This window comes from Adiantum capillus-veneris, chromosome 17 (genome assembly GCF_014529385.1).
Source record: "Adiantum capillus-veneris isolate H3 chromosome 17, ASM1452938v2, whole genome shotgun sequence".
Classification (NCBI taxonomy): Eukaryota; Viridiplantae; Streptophyta; class Polypodiopsida; order Polypodiales; family Pteridaceae; genus Adiantum; species Adiantum capillus-veneris.
In genome coordinates, this window is record NC_140947.1 from 47494465 (window position 1) to 47512296 (window position 17832).

Consider the following 17832-nt stretch of genomic DNA (forward strand, 5'->3'; position numbering starts at 1 on the left):
AACAAATGTGTTTTCAAGCAGAAGTTCGATAGTGATGCTCTAACTGTGGAGTACACTCATTAGAGTGTCGCTACTTCCAGGCATTGCTTCAATCACTAAGAGCATACTCTTTGAGAAGGGAAATCTCCACATCGTGCTACTCTCTACATAGTTTCCTCATGATGCCTTGAAACAAGGCTGAAGGCTGACCTTTCTAAAAATCTGAAATTTTGCCGCCAATGTGGAAATATTCTACATGCAACCCTTTGGGTCATTATATTTTGATCTCCACACAGAGGTCACAATGCCAAACACACAAAACAAATAAAGAATTCAACATGGAAGAGACAAATACATTGAAAGATTCACACTGAATTAGAGTTCTATTGCTAGAAGTTTTCTATGCAGTAACTTTTAATTGAAGTACATGACACTTCACTTATGAACTAAACATGTGTCAGATGCAATTGTTGAGGGCATGTCTAATGATAGTTATACACTATGACGGTTATACACTAATATTGTATGCATACAATAATGCCAACCGGTTTCTCTTTCGTGTACAGCGTGTACATACATCTTTTGCTTGCAATAAATGCATTATGCATTACGTGAAGGCATAAGGCACTCTTTTCAAATTTTCTTTGTGTGTACTCTTTAATAAGGTCTCGGATGACGATTGTTCTTGTGCAGCTTGAGAAGAAGTGTTTTCTTATTGACTGACATGCTTTGAGAATAACAAGTGATGAGTCTGTTTCAAATTGCAAACTATTTGAAAGAGTTCTACAAAGATTTCTGAAGTGCAACCTTCGTCTATTCTCTGCACCTCCAGCCTTATAATTCTAATGTTGCAATTCTGATCCAGTAAAAAGCAGTTCTGAGGAGGCATCTAGTTCCTTCTTAGTATAACAAACTCTATTGTTAGTGGAGATGAGTGGAACCTATTGCTAAAAGTTAATGCAGATGAGTGATCAGAATTCTATCTACCTAGCAACCTACCAAATTTTGTAAGGCATATTGAACTGTGTGATGAGGAAGATATCATCCTGTATAAAGAGTTTCGCCATAGTCTGCAACTGTTTATGCTGCCTTGGTTGTATTGAGTCTGGTTTCTATCAACGTCTCTCTAAAGAAGCGTCATCGGACAGGGTCATTGCCATCCATAGAGTACCATCAGCTTCCTCACAATCAGCAGATTGGAGCAATCATTGCCTGCCATGGGAGGCGCAATGCATGATGACTCAATGGTCTCTCCCTCTCAAGGCACTTGCTGATCGAAATTTTGTGCTGAGCAAAGATTACAACATGCCAATTGTACATTTATCTTCACAGAGGAGCCTACAACTCCAAAATCATTCAGGAGCTCCTCTTTTCCTATTAGATGATGCTTCACTTTTGTGAAACTTTATAATGAGAGATATCATCATCAGCCGTAACTTGATTGGGCCATTTTTGCCCTGAAGGCACATTAACATAACTTTCTTTCTTTCTTTTACCTTATCTCAATGTTAATGTGTTACAACACCTACATTCCCACCCAGATCGGCTTCTCTAGAGAGATTGATACTGCTCGACTATATTCTCTATCCATGGAAATCATCTTGTGCTGCAATTGATGACAAGATAAAACCATCATAAGCATACAAAATTTTTCATTCATGTCTTTGCAATACAAGTGAGACTTCCCCATAACATGCAAGTGACACAGCATTTCAGCAATTACACAGTAAATTGATAGCCTGGGCATGGCGTGCATGTGCTTGAAATTGTTGCAATGGCTTGTGTTTTGGGACCGCAAGAAAAGGACCTTTGACTTACGTGTGCATACTTCGTACATGCAAGTCCTTATCATAAAGGTCAATGCTCTTGGCCAGACCGCGAGCAATTGCTATCTGTTAACCACAAAAAAGGAGCGTGATCTTAACTGATTCCAGTACTCCCACAAATTAGTATTTTGCAAAGGTTTGGCAGCTAATAAATTCAGACTACATGCAGCCCATTAACAAAACCAATAGGCAAACCTGTTAATACCAAGGAAGGTTGTGATGGAACAAAAGCAAGTCCAGCCCATCCTCCTTCACCCACACCAGCATCTCGAGGGCACGCACTGAAGGTGGACCCTGACAGGATGCCTAAAAACAAGCTAACAGTTAATGAAACTCTCCCCCATACTTTTCATGTTTCAAAAATTATCATCACGACAACCAGATTAAGTATCATTGCTATATGCCAAAAGAATTGGTGTTAATCTTTGTCTGGGGTTCATTCTTACACTCTGATTAATCTATCATGATTTGTTCGCTTTAATACTAAGCAACCAAAGTGGCATGCCATAAAGTATGAAGGTTACCATGCAGTAAAGCATAACTATCGTTTGGGCGATGGAATAGGAGAGGTTACCCTGGAGAATTCAGATAAAGTGAAAAGTGATCTTTATAAATATGCTATATATACCTTGATAAGGTGAGAAAAATCTAAACTTATGAATTATAAGAGGGGCTAAACACTTAAACAAAACACAAAATCAAGGCACACAAGAAAACAAATAATGAAGAAAACAGTTAATAGTTTTCATGGGAGCTAGAAAACCCACATGCATGTGTGAATGAACACCACCTGGCACCAACAGGTCATAAGAGGAAGGAGTTCACTGGAGGCATCTATTTAACATACTATGGCGGAGGGGAGTGCCCTTTACACGTGTCAAAGTCTGCAAGATGAAGGCGAAAGGCCAAAAGTGAGAGAAGCTCATGTGCACGCGATAAAGAGGGGGAGCGAAAGAGAGAGAGAGAGAAATGAAATGAAATGTTATATTAACGTCTTCAAAAAGGCCAGAGTGACCTATGAGACCAAACTGATACAAAAGTGGTGAATCTATTACAATGTCTGAAAAGTGAGAAAGTGTGAAAATAAATGCGAAAAACTAAATACAAAGTATTAGATAGACTTCTTAGGAGCATTCTGGGTGTCTGGCTAGAATGCTTCTAATCCTTTGTTGTAGTCTCCTCCGGTGAAATGTGCTTCTGCATCTCGGTCGTGGTCGTCTCGATGTCCTAAGCTCAATCGCCCTGTCAATGAGGGTGCCTTTGGTATGAATGTGGGTACTCCTTTGTGCTCGCTGCTGGCCTCTTGCTTCTCCTTCCATTCCTGCTTCTCTCGATCCGAAGAAATCTGTGATCTGCCTCTGAGGCTGTAGTGCTCTTTGTCTTCTCATTAGATTATCCCTGTGCCGATGTAGTTCCAGTAGGTACAGGCCTAAGCACCTTTGATCTTGGTATTGCATGACTCTATCTAGAGATCCAAAGCCTTCTTTGAATAGGCAATGGAAACGCCCACGTATCTCATAGTATACGGTGCAATGGCATATGTAGTGTAATTCTGTCTCCGGCTCCATTCCGCATAACTTGCAAATTCTGCTCTCGGGTGGGATTCCCCTAAATCTGCCAAATTCAATTTCCAGCTGGTGTGAGGATGTACGAATCTGACCAATAGCACATCTCAAACCATGAGACAGGTGGGTATCCATGTAGCTTGGGCGAATCACAAAACCATCTTCAGATAGCTGTAGGAAGTTTTCTTTGTAGTCGGCCATCTTCGTGCCCAATTCTTGTGTAGGATCTACCCAAGTCCTCTTAGTGTCTAACTGTATAAGATCCTGGCGGATGATTTTATTAATCTCCGTTCGTGTGATTGCCAGTGATGGAGCCTCAAGAGAGTATTGGAAGGGGGGTAATCTTTCCATACTGAACCCGTGTCTCTGAAACCACGAGGACAGTTGCGCATACCAGCATGATGTATCTCCTTTCATTGCTAATTGTCGAGAGGATTCGAGGGCCAATCTAGTATATCGGCAATTATTTGTATCCCATAAACCATGTATAAAGGACACTGATCTGGTAAGAGCTTAAATTTCTATCGGAGGGGCAGCTAGTTCCGCTCGGGTAATCGCGTGTGGTACGGAGGCCTTGGCTCTAATCATTCGGGAAATCATAGAAACCAAAGGTCTCTCCATTGACTTCCAATTATCCTGATCCACAGATGGTCCCCAAATCTGGACCCCATAAAGCATAGCCGAAGCCACCACAGTATCAAAGAGCCAAAGTTGTGTTCGTGGTTCCTCAAACTGCACTTGTGAACACATCCTCTCCAACCCTCCCAAGGCCGCAGAGGCTCTGGACAATCTAGCATCCGCTGCTTTCTTAAGAGTAAACTTCGGTCCTGTAAATACCACACCAAGGTATGTGTATGCATCTGTATACCCTACTATATCTTGGCCATATGCAAATGTAGGTGTCGATCTCCTAACCCACTGCGGTGTGGTGTTAAACACCATAACTTTGGTTTTACCCAAATTTACCGACAGTCCGCTGTCCTCCGCGAATTTATGTAATGCATCTAACTGCCTCTGCATTCCATCTGGTGATTCTGCTATCAATACAATATCATCTGCATATAACAACAAAGGGATCCATGACCTTGCAAGTTGAGCACCTCTATCACCCTCTCTATCAATGTAATCTGATACCTCATCTATATACATACCAAATAAAGTAGGGGACAATGGGCATCCCTGCTTTACTCCAACGGTGGAATGAACAATGTCGGAATCCCCTTCTGGAGTATGTACATAACCAGTTACTGACCCGTATAAGGCCATGATCCCCCAGATAATCTCTTTGGGGACCCCTAACTCTTGCATTCTGCGCATCAATCTGGCCCTTGGTACTGTATCAAAAGCTTTCCGAAAATCCACAAAGCAACAATACATCCTTCTCCCGCTTGCTCTTCCTTCCTCAATAATGGCTCTGAGCGTAAGAATATGATCTAAAGTGGAATAACCCCTCCTGAATCCAGCTTGTCCTGTTGCCCTTATGCCCTCATTCTCTGCCCATCTACTCAATTTTTGTTCCAGAATGGATGCGTATAGTCGAGTCAATGTGTGACCCACCATAATGGTACGGTAGTTCCCGGGTATCATAGGATCCCCTGACTTGAAAATAGGTACGATAGTAGATAATTTCCAAGATTCAGGTAAACCTTCACACATGACCCGATTAAACAGACGAGCAAGGACTTCTGAAAGTAGATCCCTTGCATGGATCAGATGTTCTGCTACTAAACCCTCATGATCATATGCTCTGCTTGTCTTCATCTTATCAATGGCTTTTTCCACCATTTCCGTAGTAAAGAAAGTACTAGTAGCAGGGCATGGCTCTAGCGGATCTGGTAATGGAGGCTGTCCAGATACCGTATATAATGATGTTACATATTGACCCCAAATCTCAGGAGAGGTAATTGTCGGAGGCGATGAGTGCTCGTGAAATAAACGCCAGGCCTCATGTGAGTCCTGACTCAAGAAGAGCTGATATAAATCCTTCTCCAGTTTGGCTAAAAATGCCCTTTTCTTGCGACGTACTATACGCCGAAGAGCAATCCGAGACTGCTTATATGTGATGATCCCAAGTGTAAGCTCTTTTTGGACCTGGGTTCTCGTCTCTCTGCATTCCTCGTCGTACCAACTGTTTTGAGGCATGTTCCCAGATCCTCTCTTCTGATCAGGCTGAGTATGTGGGTATGCCTCTTGTGCTGCTCCATGTAGTATCTCTGTTAGCTGAGAAGTAATCTCCTCTACAGTATATACTGGCTCCACTGCCCACATCCTATTATAGATCTTTTCCACATAGACTGAATCGGTCTCTGGTGTGAAAGTATATCTTGTGTGTGTCTTCTTCCTTTGTACTTGAGAGGCATTGTATTGGAAGGAGATTGATAAGGTCAAGAGAGCATGATCCACTGCAATCCCAACCGGTCTGGGTCCCACCTTAAAGTCCTCGATACTAGAAATAAAGCTTGGTGAAGTCATGACATAATCCACTGTACTGGCCCCATGCCTGGCCCCATGCCTGTGCGGGAAGCATGTGAATCCCCCAGATAAAGGGAAATTCTCTAGACCATTAAGTATGGCCAAACCATGTGTAGTTGCCATTTCCATGAGATGTCTCCCATATTCAGTGTGTTCTTTATCCTGTGAGTTTCTAGTAAGCCCCTCCTGTGATAAATCCACTTCTCTGAGCATTTCCTCAGAAGTATCATAGAATACTACTTGAGAGTTGGCCGTTCTGGCATTAAAGTCTCCTAAGAGAACGATGTCTCCATCCCTAGAGAACTCCCATATGTCATTATTCAATATGGAGAAAGGGGATTGTCCTTTAGGTGAGGAGTAGACTGATGTACTTGGAGGGAAGTAGCATATAGCGATATATAGAAATCTACCTGTCTCGGCTCTCATTCTCACCCACATATACCTTGCTTGTTCATCTTTCCTGATAATCTGTAGTAGTGGTTTCAGCTCCTCTTTAAATAAGACTGCTACTCCTCCTGAACCCCGGCTACCTCGCAGAGATCTCTTGTCTGGTCGACCAGCTGTTTCCCATAAATACCCCTTCACATGTGGCATAATCTGTCCCGGTATCTGGTGTGTCTCTGAGTAGAAAACTATGTCTCTGTCCCTAAAACTGTCTTCAAAGGCACCTACATCTAGCCTATATGATCCATTACAATTCCACGCCGCTATCCGGAGCGTCGCCCCATAGGTCTCGCACCGTCATGATGAGCGCTTTTCCAGAACCACTACTTTCCCTCCTCTATAAAAGGCCATTTTTCCCTTTTCTCTTGCTGCCCTGATCTCTGGCATCAACTCTTGCATGTGTGCCACTTGTGCCACTGTAAGGTCATCTCCTAGGAAAATACCGGTTTTCTTAAGAGTTGGCCTCTTCTTTAGAAATTCTTTCCTTATTTCTATATTCGGGAAGTGGAGAATAAGTGCCCTATCCTTTACGTTTCCCTTCTCGTCGATTCCTTTCTTGCCTACTCTCCATGCACTTGTGTGAGTAGGCTCTGTGATGCCCATGCGTTGTAGCAGTCCCTCACTTCTTCATCTACATTCTCTTTGTCTTTGACTCTTGTGACCCGCACATGCAGAGCCCGATTCTTCCTTTTCTGCTCTTCCTCAATGGTCATATTAATAATGGTGGAGGTAGGTGTGGTCTCAGGCATCTGGGCCTTTCCTATCTTCGCATCCTCAATCCATTTCTCTGCTTCCTCAACCTTTTCTTGTGTCTTAACAAGTCGTTCCGCCCATGAAGATGCCGTTTTCGATTTTTGTTCATCTCCTTCCCGTAGAGCTTTCATCTGATCCTTCATGTCCTCGAGCTCCTTCAGCACCGAAGGTTGGTCGTCTCCCTTCTCCTTAGTTGCAGATTTGCACGCCGCAAGTTCTCCTTTTAGCTCTTCGATTATTGCATCTTTTTCCCCCATGTGCTTTTCCATATTTGTTCTCCATGCTTCAAAACTTGCTACTACCTCATCGAGTTTCTTTTGCATAACGCATTCTGTTACATTTACTTCAGCCTTGATTAGGTTTCGTAATTCCGTTTTCAAGATCTGAATTTCCTCATTCTGTATCCCCCGGATCTCTCTCCTTAGTTCTCTCATCATGTCTCCATACATGGAGTTCCTATAGCTCTCAGCGTTCGCGTGCATTTCCTTCCTGATGTCATCCCTCATATAGTTTAGCTCTGATTTGAGCATCACCTGGACCTTCTCCATCAGTAGCTCATCATGTCTCCTCGAGGTTTTCCCAACTTGTAAGGATCCTGGTGATAGTACAGTATCTCTGTTTCTCCGTTTGAAAGTAGCCGTCGTTTTTTTTGGGGTGGTGTAGCTATCTACACCCGGCCCTTCCCCTTCGGTAGGCGGATCCATCGAACCCGAGCCACAAACGTGGGGTAGGGTGCTAGGGTGAAGGACTCAGAGTGAGGCAAACTTAAAGCTTTATTTTAAAGCTTAAAAACCTTTAAGCTTTAAAAGTTTATTTCAAAGCTTAAAAACCTTTAAACATTAACGTAGGAGATCTTTGTCTTTCTACGCGTAGATGAAGGAAGGGTGTCGGGGACTTGCTACGCGTAGGAAGTCGTAGAGGGAGAGGGCTTGTGTGCGAAGCGGGTTGCAATCGAGGTTCTCTCTCTCTCTCTGGTTGTGCACGACGCGCAGGACAACAGGTAGCTCCTCTAGCTGTGGACGACGCGCAGGGCAGCAGTCCTCTCTCTCTCTCTCTCTACTGCGAACAGGTCCCTGCTGCAGTGATATAGCTTATGTCACATAGCAAAGGAAAGGACACACGTCTAGAAAGTGACGGTGTGACAGCACTTCACAGTTTTCATATAGTCACCCTAGCTCTCCCATGAAAATTGACACCTCACAATAAAAAGACCAAGATCATGATATATTTATACCCTCATGCAGTGATATGACATCTCAGCGACCCCAAGTAACAGGGGGATCAATTTCACTCCCTTGGTCTTCCTCATGAAGGCTTCTGTAGGCCTTACGAGCTTCAAAATAGTCCTACGGGAGCTCAGGCAAAAACCCTAAGTGTGGTAGGTACAACATAGCAATTGCTTACTTTAAAGCAAGAACCCCGAGCAGTTTTCTTCTTTGTATAACATTCAAAGATTTCATAGCTTCAACTACCCAATCTTGGCACTCTAATAGAAGTTCTCTGATCATCACAGACATGAAGCTTCTTCATTTCTGTCCCAGCCTAGCTCGGTTGCTCATTTGATATAACTGCTTTCACTGATGATGATCGGTCTGGGCTCCTACTCTAGCCAAAACTATGAGGAGAATAAATGTCAAGTTTGATCAACAGATTTAGACTCATGAATCTCCCAAAAACAGATTTAGACTCATGAATCTCGTGCAAATTCCTGATAATGTCAAAAGGAACTATCCATGTACGTAAATCTATCCTCAGCAAGTTTCAGAACGAAAGAACTTGTTTTCCATGAAAGCACTTTGATTGGCTTGAAGGTAACCTACTTCTGTCCACCAAGCCCACACAAGAGACCACAATTCGACCAAATGAATCCACTGTTCCCAAAAGAACACTGCCATCACCTACAAAACTTCGCTCAATGAATTTTGATGAGTAGCACAATCCTCCAGCTCCAAAGAGAGAAAAGCAACTATCTCTACCAAAGCACCACAAAATACACAATCACACATGCATGCAATGTGTGATTGCAAAACAAGGCTTCAAACTCACAAATTGGCTCTGAGATAGAGACTGATTGGATTTCTGAGCGATGTGGGGAGAATTTGAGCTGATTCACCTCGGCCATCTGCACTTCATTTCAGACAACAAGAATGACAATTTTACCCACTTACAGCACACAAGAGAGAAACTTTAGGTTCAAATGACCTGCAAATCTGTTGGTATCACAAGACTATCTTTTCCTTGTAGAACTCCATCATTCAACTCTAACTGCTGTGTGAAAAGATGCTTAGCGAATTTACTTTGTAAAACACAAAAGAAATTAAGACACCAAAAGTTTGCACTTGTCATGTACACCTTGACTATGTTAAATCAAAAGTAAACTTCCCTTGCACCTTGAACCTTCTTCAATAATTCACATAGCCATGTCATACCTTTGCTTGGTAGACGTGAGTTCCTGATGCAAAGAAGACGCAGCAAGACTTGTTATCAAAGGCCTGCACAAGAAAGGGTTGTTAACTTTTTCACAATAGAGTGGCTGTAAATTACACATTATAGTGAATGGAACAGACATCAAACAGAAAATACGGTACATTAATTAGGAAACACAACAAGGCATGTCTTTATCCATACCATTGAATAGAAATAAGCGCATGAGGTCAGTTAGCAAATGCCTCTGACAAATGCATTACTTTGGACCAGACACTCTCATATTCAGTAAAGCTATGCAGATTGATACAAATTAGCAACAAGATGTTCAGAGACATTAACTGAAAATGTAGCCTACCTGTACTGCAATGGAGTACATTTACAATCCTTTGTGAGATAAGAGAACCACTTCCTTTGAGCTGCTCTCAAGTCCAAACACAGCTGTAGGAGCTCTATTAAACTCCTGTCTTGACCCCATATTGGCTCTTTTTCGGTCTCCTCTCGCCTACAGAACCATGTAAGTCAAATCCTCTAACTCCATAGCCGATTGAGGACCATGGAAGGGAAAGATCAAAGAGTATTCACACCTGTTCTGGAGCTAGTTTGGGTTCCAAAGCGAGATCAATTTATTCCACCTAGCTCAGGAAGGGGGGAGTCACATGCAGCTTCTAGCTCCTCATGTAATTCATCCATCGACGTAGATACTAGAAGCTTCCACACAACCTCCACCTACCACCCTCAATCCCCACGAAGCTACAAAAGAATCTACGCCTCCCATCATAAATTTATTGCCTCATGAAACACTACGAGTTTGTTCATGAGAGAGTACCTTACCACCCTTGCAACTCGATGAGGCCCCTAAGGTGGTGGAAAACTATTGGCTCAAGTTCTCACCTATTACCAACTAGAATAACTGGTTTCAAAGGATGATGACATCTTTTTAAAAGGTATAATCTACCCAAGGAAGGGGGGAATGGCAAATGCAACTTAGCATATATCTTCCTATGAATTCCCTCTCAACCTTCCTTCCCTATCCTTTTAACCTCCAAATCTCAAGGAATGTATATATATCCTTATACTTACACTAGCAAAAAAACAAAAAAGCAAAAGAGCAAGAGCCATTTAGCAACGAGAGTAAGACCACAAGATTCACAATGTCACATCACACATATTGAACAACCTTAGAATTATTAGGAACCTAATTAAAATCTATTTATATTCACAGATATAGCTAGTTCACCAGAGTCATCCACTTTTATACTTGGTGATCAATGTTCTCTTGACTTTTCTCAAGTATGCCAAATGTGTTTTCCTCTTCTATTCATCGAGTGGGATATTGCCATCGACCTAGTGTGTAAGAAGAACTATGAGGAATTAGAACGTCTACTATGTTTAGTGACCACTCCTTTCACAGTAGAAGATACTATCCCACTTGCACAAGCTTACCCCTTGGCACAAATGACTATATGCACAAGAAGATGAAGATGACATTAAGGAAGCCTACGGCCTCACTAAGGATCATTTTGTTTACCTAGATGAGATGGATAGGGGCTTAGCTTTAGGACTTCCAATCAATCTATACAATATCCTCTTACCCGGACTATGGTGGAGATGGTGAGGACAATGCTCGAGCATAAAGACCTGGTGAAGTCTTTGTGGGCGGAGGCAGTAGCGACGACAGTTCATACTCTCAGCCGGTCTCCTACAGCTTCGTTTCCAAGGAAGACTCCATTGAGGCTTACTTTGCTAGAAAGTCTAATGTCTCTCATTTTGGATTTTTGAAAGCGATGCCTACATCTGTGTACCGAAGAAGCAACGCGGGAAGTTTGACTCCACGTCTAACAGGATTATTTTTGTCGGCTACAATAGTCTTTCCGAGAGGGATATCGACTTTATTATCTAGAGAAGAAGGACGTTGTACTGAGCAAAGAACAATCCTATCTAGTGAGCTTCCAAGAAAAGGCAATTTGCCTCAAAGGTGTGGTGAATCAAGCCATACTCGGAGGGATTGCTTGAAGAAGATTGAGTCCTTTAGTGTTGTATCAAATTTAGTTTCTGTTGAAGCAGTTGTTTTCACTAAGTTGCGGCCTTCATACACCTGTTTCACCAATATACATCTTCATTGGATACACTCATAGACATGTGGACGTATAGCACTCGTCTAATTTCATACTCACACCAAGCTCATGCAGTTGCTTCAACTTCCTTGTAAGAACCTACAGCAAATGTGCAGATTTGTGGGGTGGTATTGCAAACAAGGCAAAGGTTGTTCATCTTTGGGAACCTTGGTCACGGAACACTTTTATGTTGGCTTCTGGCATCGAGAGCTTTATGGAGCAGTTTGGCTTGACTCATTACCAAGAGAGGCACAGCCACATGCTATCCCGACATGGTGTACAAGGGGTGGACCTCTAGCCTCTACGGCTGACATGGGCTTCCAAAGCTTAGCGGACACTAATGGCAGTTCTAATTCCAAGGTCTACATAATTTCCACTGGTGGATAGGATTGTCTATCCTAGTGCCTCGCAAGTTTCTCTTAAGGGGTGCATTTGATGTCGTGGCCGTCTTTGTTATTGGCGAACCGACTTGTCATATTCCTTCATCACACTCTATGGGCTCTAGATCCCTAGAATTTCTATTTACCTACCATCTGAGAGGGGATTTAGGGTTTCGAGTCATCTGCTAAGATTTTATTAGGGACAAAGGGCTTCTTTGTGCTTGTCTTGTTACACTTATCTCTTGTACACCTACTTGGATGGTACCAGCCACTATTGCTTTGAAACACGCTTCGTACCCATCCGAAACTAAAGAAACACTTCCAAATGTTTCTTACCTATGAAACCTGTATCTTATTATTCTAACTTGATGTTTGTAAGATGACTAACGGTTCCGTTCCTGCGCTACTCGTTTCATACATTGAAGGAAACAGCTGGTCGACCAGACGAGATCTCTGCGAGGTAGCTGGGGTTCAGGAGGAGTAGCAGTCTTATTTAAAGAGGAGCTGAAACCACTACTACAGATTATCAAGAAAGATGAACAAGCAAGGTATATGTGGGTGAGAATGAGAGCCGAGACAGGTAGATTTCTATGTATCGCTATATGCTACTTCCCTCCAAGTACATCAGTCTACTCCTCACCTAAAGGATAGTCCCCTTTCTCCATATTGAATAATGACATATGGGAGTTCTCTAGAAATGGAGACATTGTTCTCTTAGGAGACTTTAATGCCAAAACGGCCAACTCTCAAGGAGTATTCTATGATACTTCTGAGGAAATGCTCAGAGAAGTGGATTTATCACAGGAGGGGCTTACTAGAAACTCACAGGATAAAGAACACACTGAATATGGGAGACATCTCATGGAAATGGCAACTACACATGGTTTGGCCATACTTAATGGTCTAGAGAATTTCCCTTTATCTGGGGGATTCACATGCTTCCCGCACAGGCATGGGGCCAGTACAGTGGATTATGTCATGACTTCACCAAGCTTTATTTCTAGTATCGAGGACTTTAAGGTGGGACCCAGACCGGTTGGGATTGCAGTGGATCATGCTCTCTTGACCTTATCAATCTCCTTCCAATACAATGCCTCTCAAGTACAAAGGAAGAAGACACACACAAGATATACTTTCACGCCAGAGACTGATTCAGTCTATGTGGAAAAGATCTATAATAGGATGTGGGCAGCCGAGCCAGTATATACTGTAGAGGAGATTACTTCTCAGCTAACACAGATACTACATGGAGCAGCACAAGAGGCATACCCACATACTCAGCCTGATCAGAAGAGAGGATCTAGGAACATGCCTCAAAACAGTTGGTACGACGAGGAATGCAGAGAGACGAGAACTCAGGTCCAGAAAGAGCTTACACTTGGGATCATCACATATAAGCAGTCTCGGATTGCTCTTCGGCGTATAGTACGTCGCAAGCCAAACTGGAGAAGGATTTATATCAACTCTTCTTGAGTCAGGACTCACATGAGGCCTGGCGTTTATTTCACGAGCACTCATCGCCTCCGACAATTACTTCCCATGAGATTTGGGGTCAATATGTAACATCATTATATACGGTATCTGGACAGCCTCCATTACCAGATCCGCTAGAGCCATGCCCTGCTACTAGTACTTTCTTTACTACGAAAATGGTGGAAAAAGCCATTGATAAGATGAAGACAAGAAGAGCATATGATCATGAGGGTTTAGTAGCAGAACATCTGATTAATGCAAGGGATCTACTTTCAGAAGTCCTTGCTCGTCTGTTTAATCGGGTCATGTGTGAAGTATTACCTAAATCTTAGAAATTATCTACTATCGTACCTATTTTCAAGTCGCAGGATCCTATGATACCCGGGAACTACCGTACGCACCCATTCTGGAATAAAAATTGAGTAGATGGGCAGAGAATGAGGGCATAAGGGCAACAGGACAAGCTGGATTCAAGAGGGGTTATTCCACTTTAGATCATATTCTTACGCTCAGAGCCATTATTGAGGAAGGAAGAGCAAGCGGGAGAAGGATGTATTGTTGCTTTGTGGATTTTCGAAAAGCTTTTGATACAGTACCAAGGGCCAGATTGATGTGCAGAATGCAAGAGTTAGGGGTCCCCAAAGAGATTATCTAGGGGATCATGGCCTTATACGGGTCAGTAACTGGTTATGTACGTACTCCAGAAGGGGATTACAACATTGTTCATTCCACCGTTGGAGTAAAGCAGGGATGCCCATTGTCCCCTACTTTATTTGGTATGTATATAGATGAGGTATTAGTTTAAATTGATAGAGAGGGTGACAGAGGTGCTCAACTTGCAGGGTCATGGATCCCTTTGTTGTTGTATGCAGATGATATTGTATTGATAGCAGAATCACCAAATGGAATGCAGAGGCACTTAGATACATTACATAAATTCGCGGAGGACAACAGACTGTCGGTAAATTTGGGTAAAACCAAAGTTATGGTGTTTAACACCACACCGCAGTGAGTTAGGAGATCGACACCTACATTTGCATATGGCCATGATACAGTAGAGTACACAGATGCATACACATACCTTGGTGTGGTATTTACAGGACCGAAGTTTACTCTTAATTAAGCAACGGATACTAGATTGTCCAAAGCCTCTGCGGCCTTGGGAGGGTTGGAGAGGATGTGTTCACAAGTGCAGTTTCAGGAACCACGAACAAAACTTTGGCTCTTTGATACTATGGTGGCTTCGGCTATGCTTTATGGGGTCCAGATTTGGGGACCATCTGTGGATCAAGATAATTGGAAGTCAATGGAGAGACCTTTGGTATCTATGATTTCCCGAATGATTAGAGCCAAGGCCTCCGTACCACACGCAATTACCCGAGCGGAACTAGCTGCCCCTCCGATAGAAATTTAAGCTCTTACCAGATCAATGTCCTTTATACATGGTTTATGGGATACAAATAATTGTCGATATACTAGATTGGCCCTCGAATCCTCTCGACAATTAGCAATGAAAGGAGATACATCATGCTGGTATGCGCAACTGTCCTCGTGGTTTCAGAGACACGGGTTCAGTATGGAAAGATTACCCCCCTTCCAATACTCTCTTGAGGCTCCATCATTGGCAATCACACGAACGGAGATTAATAAAATCATCCGCCAGGATCTTATACAGTTGGACACTAAGAGGACATGGGTAGACCCTACACAAGAATTGGGCACGAAGATGGCCGACTACAAAGAAAACTTCCTACAGCTATCTGAAGATGGTTTTGTGATTTGCCCGAGCTACATGGATTCCCACCTGTCTCATGGTTTGAGATGTGCTATTGGTACCCGGACCTGTTAGCCACTCCCACCCTTACTTCATCGTGCATCGGGCGCGCTCCGGTCTTCATCACTGTGTCTTACAGGGCATAAGCCATAAAGAACCCAAGACTTGGAATTCATGGATTCAACAAAATATTTGCAGTTTTTGCTCAACGAGCTTCACAACATCTTCCGATGCTGCAAAGTTTTTAACAATTTTTGAACTACATGTTACCCCCTCTGATGCCTCAAGTGGTACCTCCTCCTCCGGCATCAGAAAGTACGAGAGCTTCTAACCGGCAACCTTCTCAGCCGTTTGTTCCGATCGGGGGAGTTTCCAGGAATATGGTGCAGCCATCTGACTATCACAAGACGGGCACCACATTCCAATAGAAAAGAACAGACTTCAAACACTTCAATATCAACTGAACTGAAAGAGAGAGATGACACACGACACGGAGTGGCGTAATTCCACCCCAGAGAGTATTGGCCCCAAACCTTGGCGTCCCTTTCGATATTTCTTTATATTGCATCAACACAATACAAGCCGGTACTCCAAACTCTGCACCTTCTCCAAGAAGCATGCCAGAGAATGAGCCCTAACCTCATATTTTTAGGCCCTTGGCCTAAAAAGCAGTATACAGTAAAAAGCCTTCAAACTTAAAAGCATCTGGTCCAAAAGCAAAGCCAAAAAGCTGCCAGCGTAAATCACGGAAATCCGTATAGCTTGCCACGTCATCAAAAACGCAGAAATCCGTACAGCCTGTCACGTCATTATGTCAGCGCAATTTTTGAAATTTTGCCACGTCATCAGTTTCTGTGTGTGCGCAGGTCTTGCTTTATTTTAATACTTTGTCACTTGGGGCCCCATCGAACGGGGTCCCTGTAACAAACTGCTGACGTGTCGACCTACTAAAGAACGAAGCTACCAGCCGAGGGGCCTAAACCCTAAGAAGAACAAGTAACAGAAGAAGTGTCACAAAGTGATGACGTGGTTACCAGAGAGCAGAAACCCTAACCCTAATTTTTGCCAGAAACCCTAACTACTGAAACCCTAATTCTGGAAACCTTAACCCTAACCCTAAGGACAGTAGGGAGATTTCTGAAAATTACGTTGGCTGATGACGTGGCAGGCTATACGGATTTCTGTGATTTACGCTGGCAACTTTTTGGCTTTGCTTTTGGACCAGAAGCTTTTGAGCTCTAAAGGCTTCTTACTATAACTGCTTTTCAGGCCAAGGGCCTTTAAATATGAGGCTAGGGCTCATTCTCTGGCATGCTTCCTGGAGAAGGTGCAGAGTCTGGAGTACCGGCGTGTACTGTGTTGATGCAATATAAAGAAATATCGAAAGGGGCGCCAAGGTTTGGGGCCAATACTCTCTGGGGTGGAATTTCGCCACTCCGTGTAGCCTGTCGTCTCTCTCTCTCTCAGTTCTGCTTTTATTGAAGTGCTAAAAGTCTGTTCAGTCTGTTCTTTTCTATTGGCATGTGGTGCCCGTCTTGTGACAGTCGTCTTGTGACAGCCCCCATAAGTTGGTAAAACTTCTTCTTCTGTTACTTGTTCTTCTTAGGGTTTAGGCCCCTCGGCCGACATCTGCAAGTTGACTCCATTCTTAAGGGCTTTGACACATCAGCAGTTTGTTACACTGACCCTGATCCAGTACAACCTCCATTGCCCCCACCACCACCGCCACTGCCACCAGGCTACAATGGTTGGAGCCCATATGGATACCCTTATTATCCATACCTGGGATATGCGCCTAACCAACCCAAAGATTTCAAAGATGGCGGCACGACAGACAAATTTTACACTTTTTCCGGGATGAAAGATCGCAAGAAAGCATTGCAGTTCCTACAGCAATTCGACAACATCTATGCTTTAAAGAACTATACAAAAGAATCCAAGATTTCTCGAGCAGCGGGATTTCTTAAAGATAATGCTATGCAATGGTGGAGTTCAATCGCGACACAACCGCATGCTCCAAGGACCTGGCAAGCTTTCAAGACAGTTTTTACACGTAGTTACATGACTTCTATGTTTGAAGTCAGGATTTTGGCAGTGGGGTAACTTGAAAATGCTTGCCACCGAAACCATGGACGAATATAACCAAAGGTTTCTCGACGTGTACCTTCCGGTGTCCTTCTTTACATCTATTCCCTTGGAGGCCCAATGCGAGCGATACACCATTGGACTACCATCACCATTGTAGGAATATTGTCTATCCAAGCAAGTCTCCACCATGCAAGAACTTATGGACCATGTCGCAGTCGGCTACAAACTGATGAAGGGAAAGCTAGAGTTTACCACAGAAGAATCTCCGGCCACTAACCACAACTCTGGCCAACAAAGAACAAATTCTCGAGAGTCTCGTGAAAGTCAACCACAAAGGCCTCATTTGACACCTCAACAACGAGACACCTTACTACAAGAAGGCCGATGTTTTGGATGCTTTCAAACAGGACATAACTATTTTGGTTGTCCCCAACGCACTGACAGACCCGCGGAGCCGACTCCCGCGTCGACGGTCGACAGAAACCCAGGACCACCTCCAGTCAAACGAGCTAAACCGGCCATTGGATTAGTACCTGA

The 17832-nt window shown here is 43.3% G+C and overlaps 1 protein-coding gene across 2 annotated transcripts in view; it reads right to left on the bottom strand.

The window, feature by feature from the left end:
* LOC147437190 (uncharacterized) overlaps positions 1–17832 on the bottom strand; it is a 55918-nt gene that overhangs the window by 1563 nt on the left and 36523 nt on the right. Inside the window, exons 2-7 of one of the 2 annotated variants that reach the window (XM_086486788.1) lie at positions 9469–9531; positions 9242–9304; positions 9086–9161; positions 8860–8937; positions 2011–2111; positions 1798–1871 (exon numbers count right to left, since the gene is read on the bottom strand). In XM_086486788.1, coding sequence (XP_086342914.1) covers positions 1798–1871; positions 2011–2111; positions 8860–8937; positions 9086–9161; positions 9242–9304; positions 9469–9531 — 455 coding nt within the window. The remainder of the gene's footprint in view (positions 1–1797; positions 1872–2010; positions 2112–8859; positions 8938–9085; positions 9162–9241; positions 9305–9468; positions 9532–17832) is intronic. The other variant, XM_086486789.1, reaches the window with a different exon arrangement.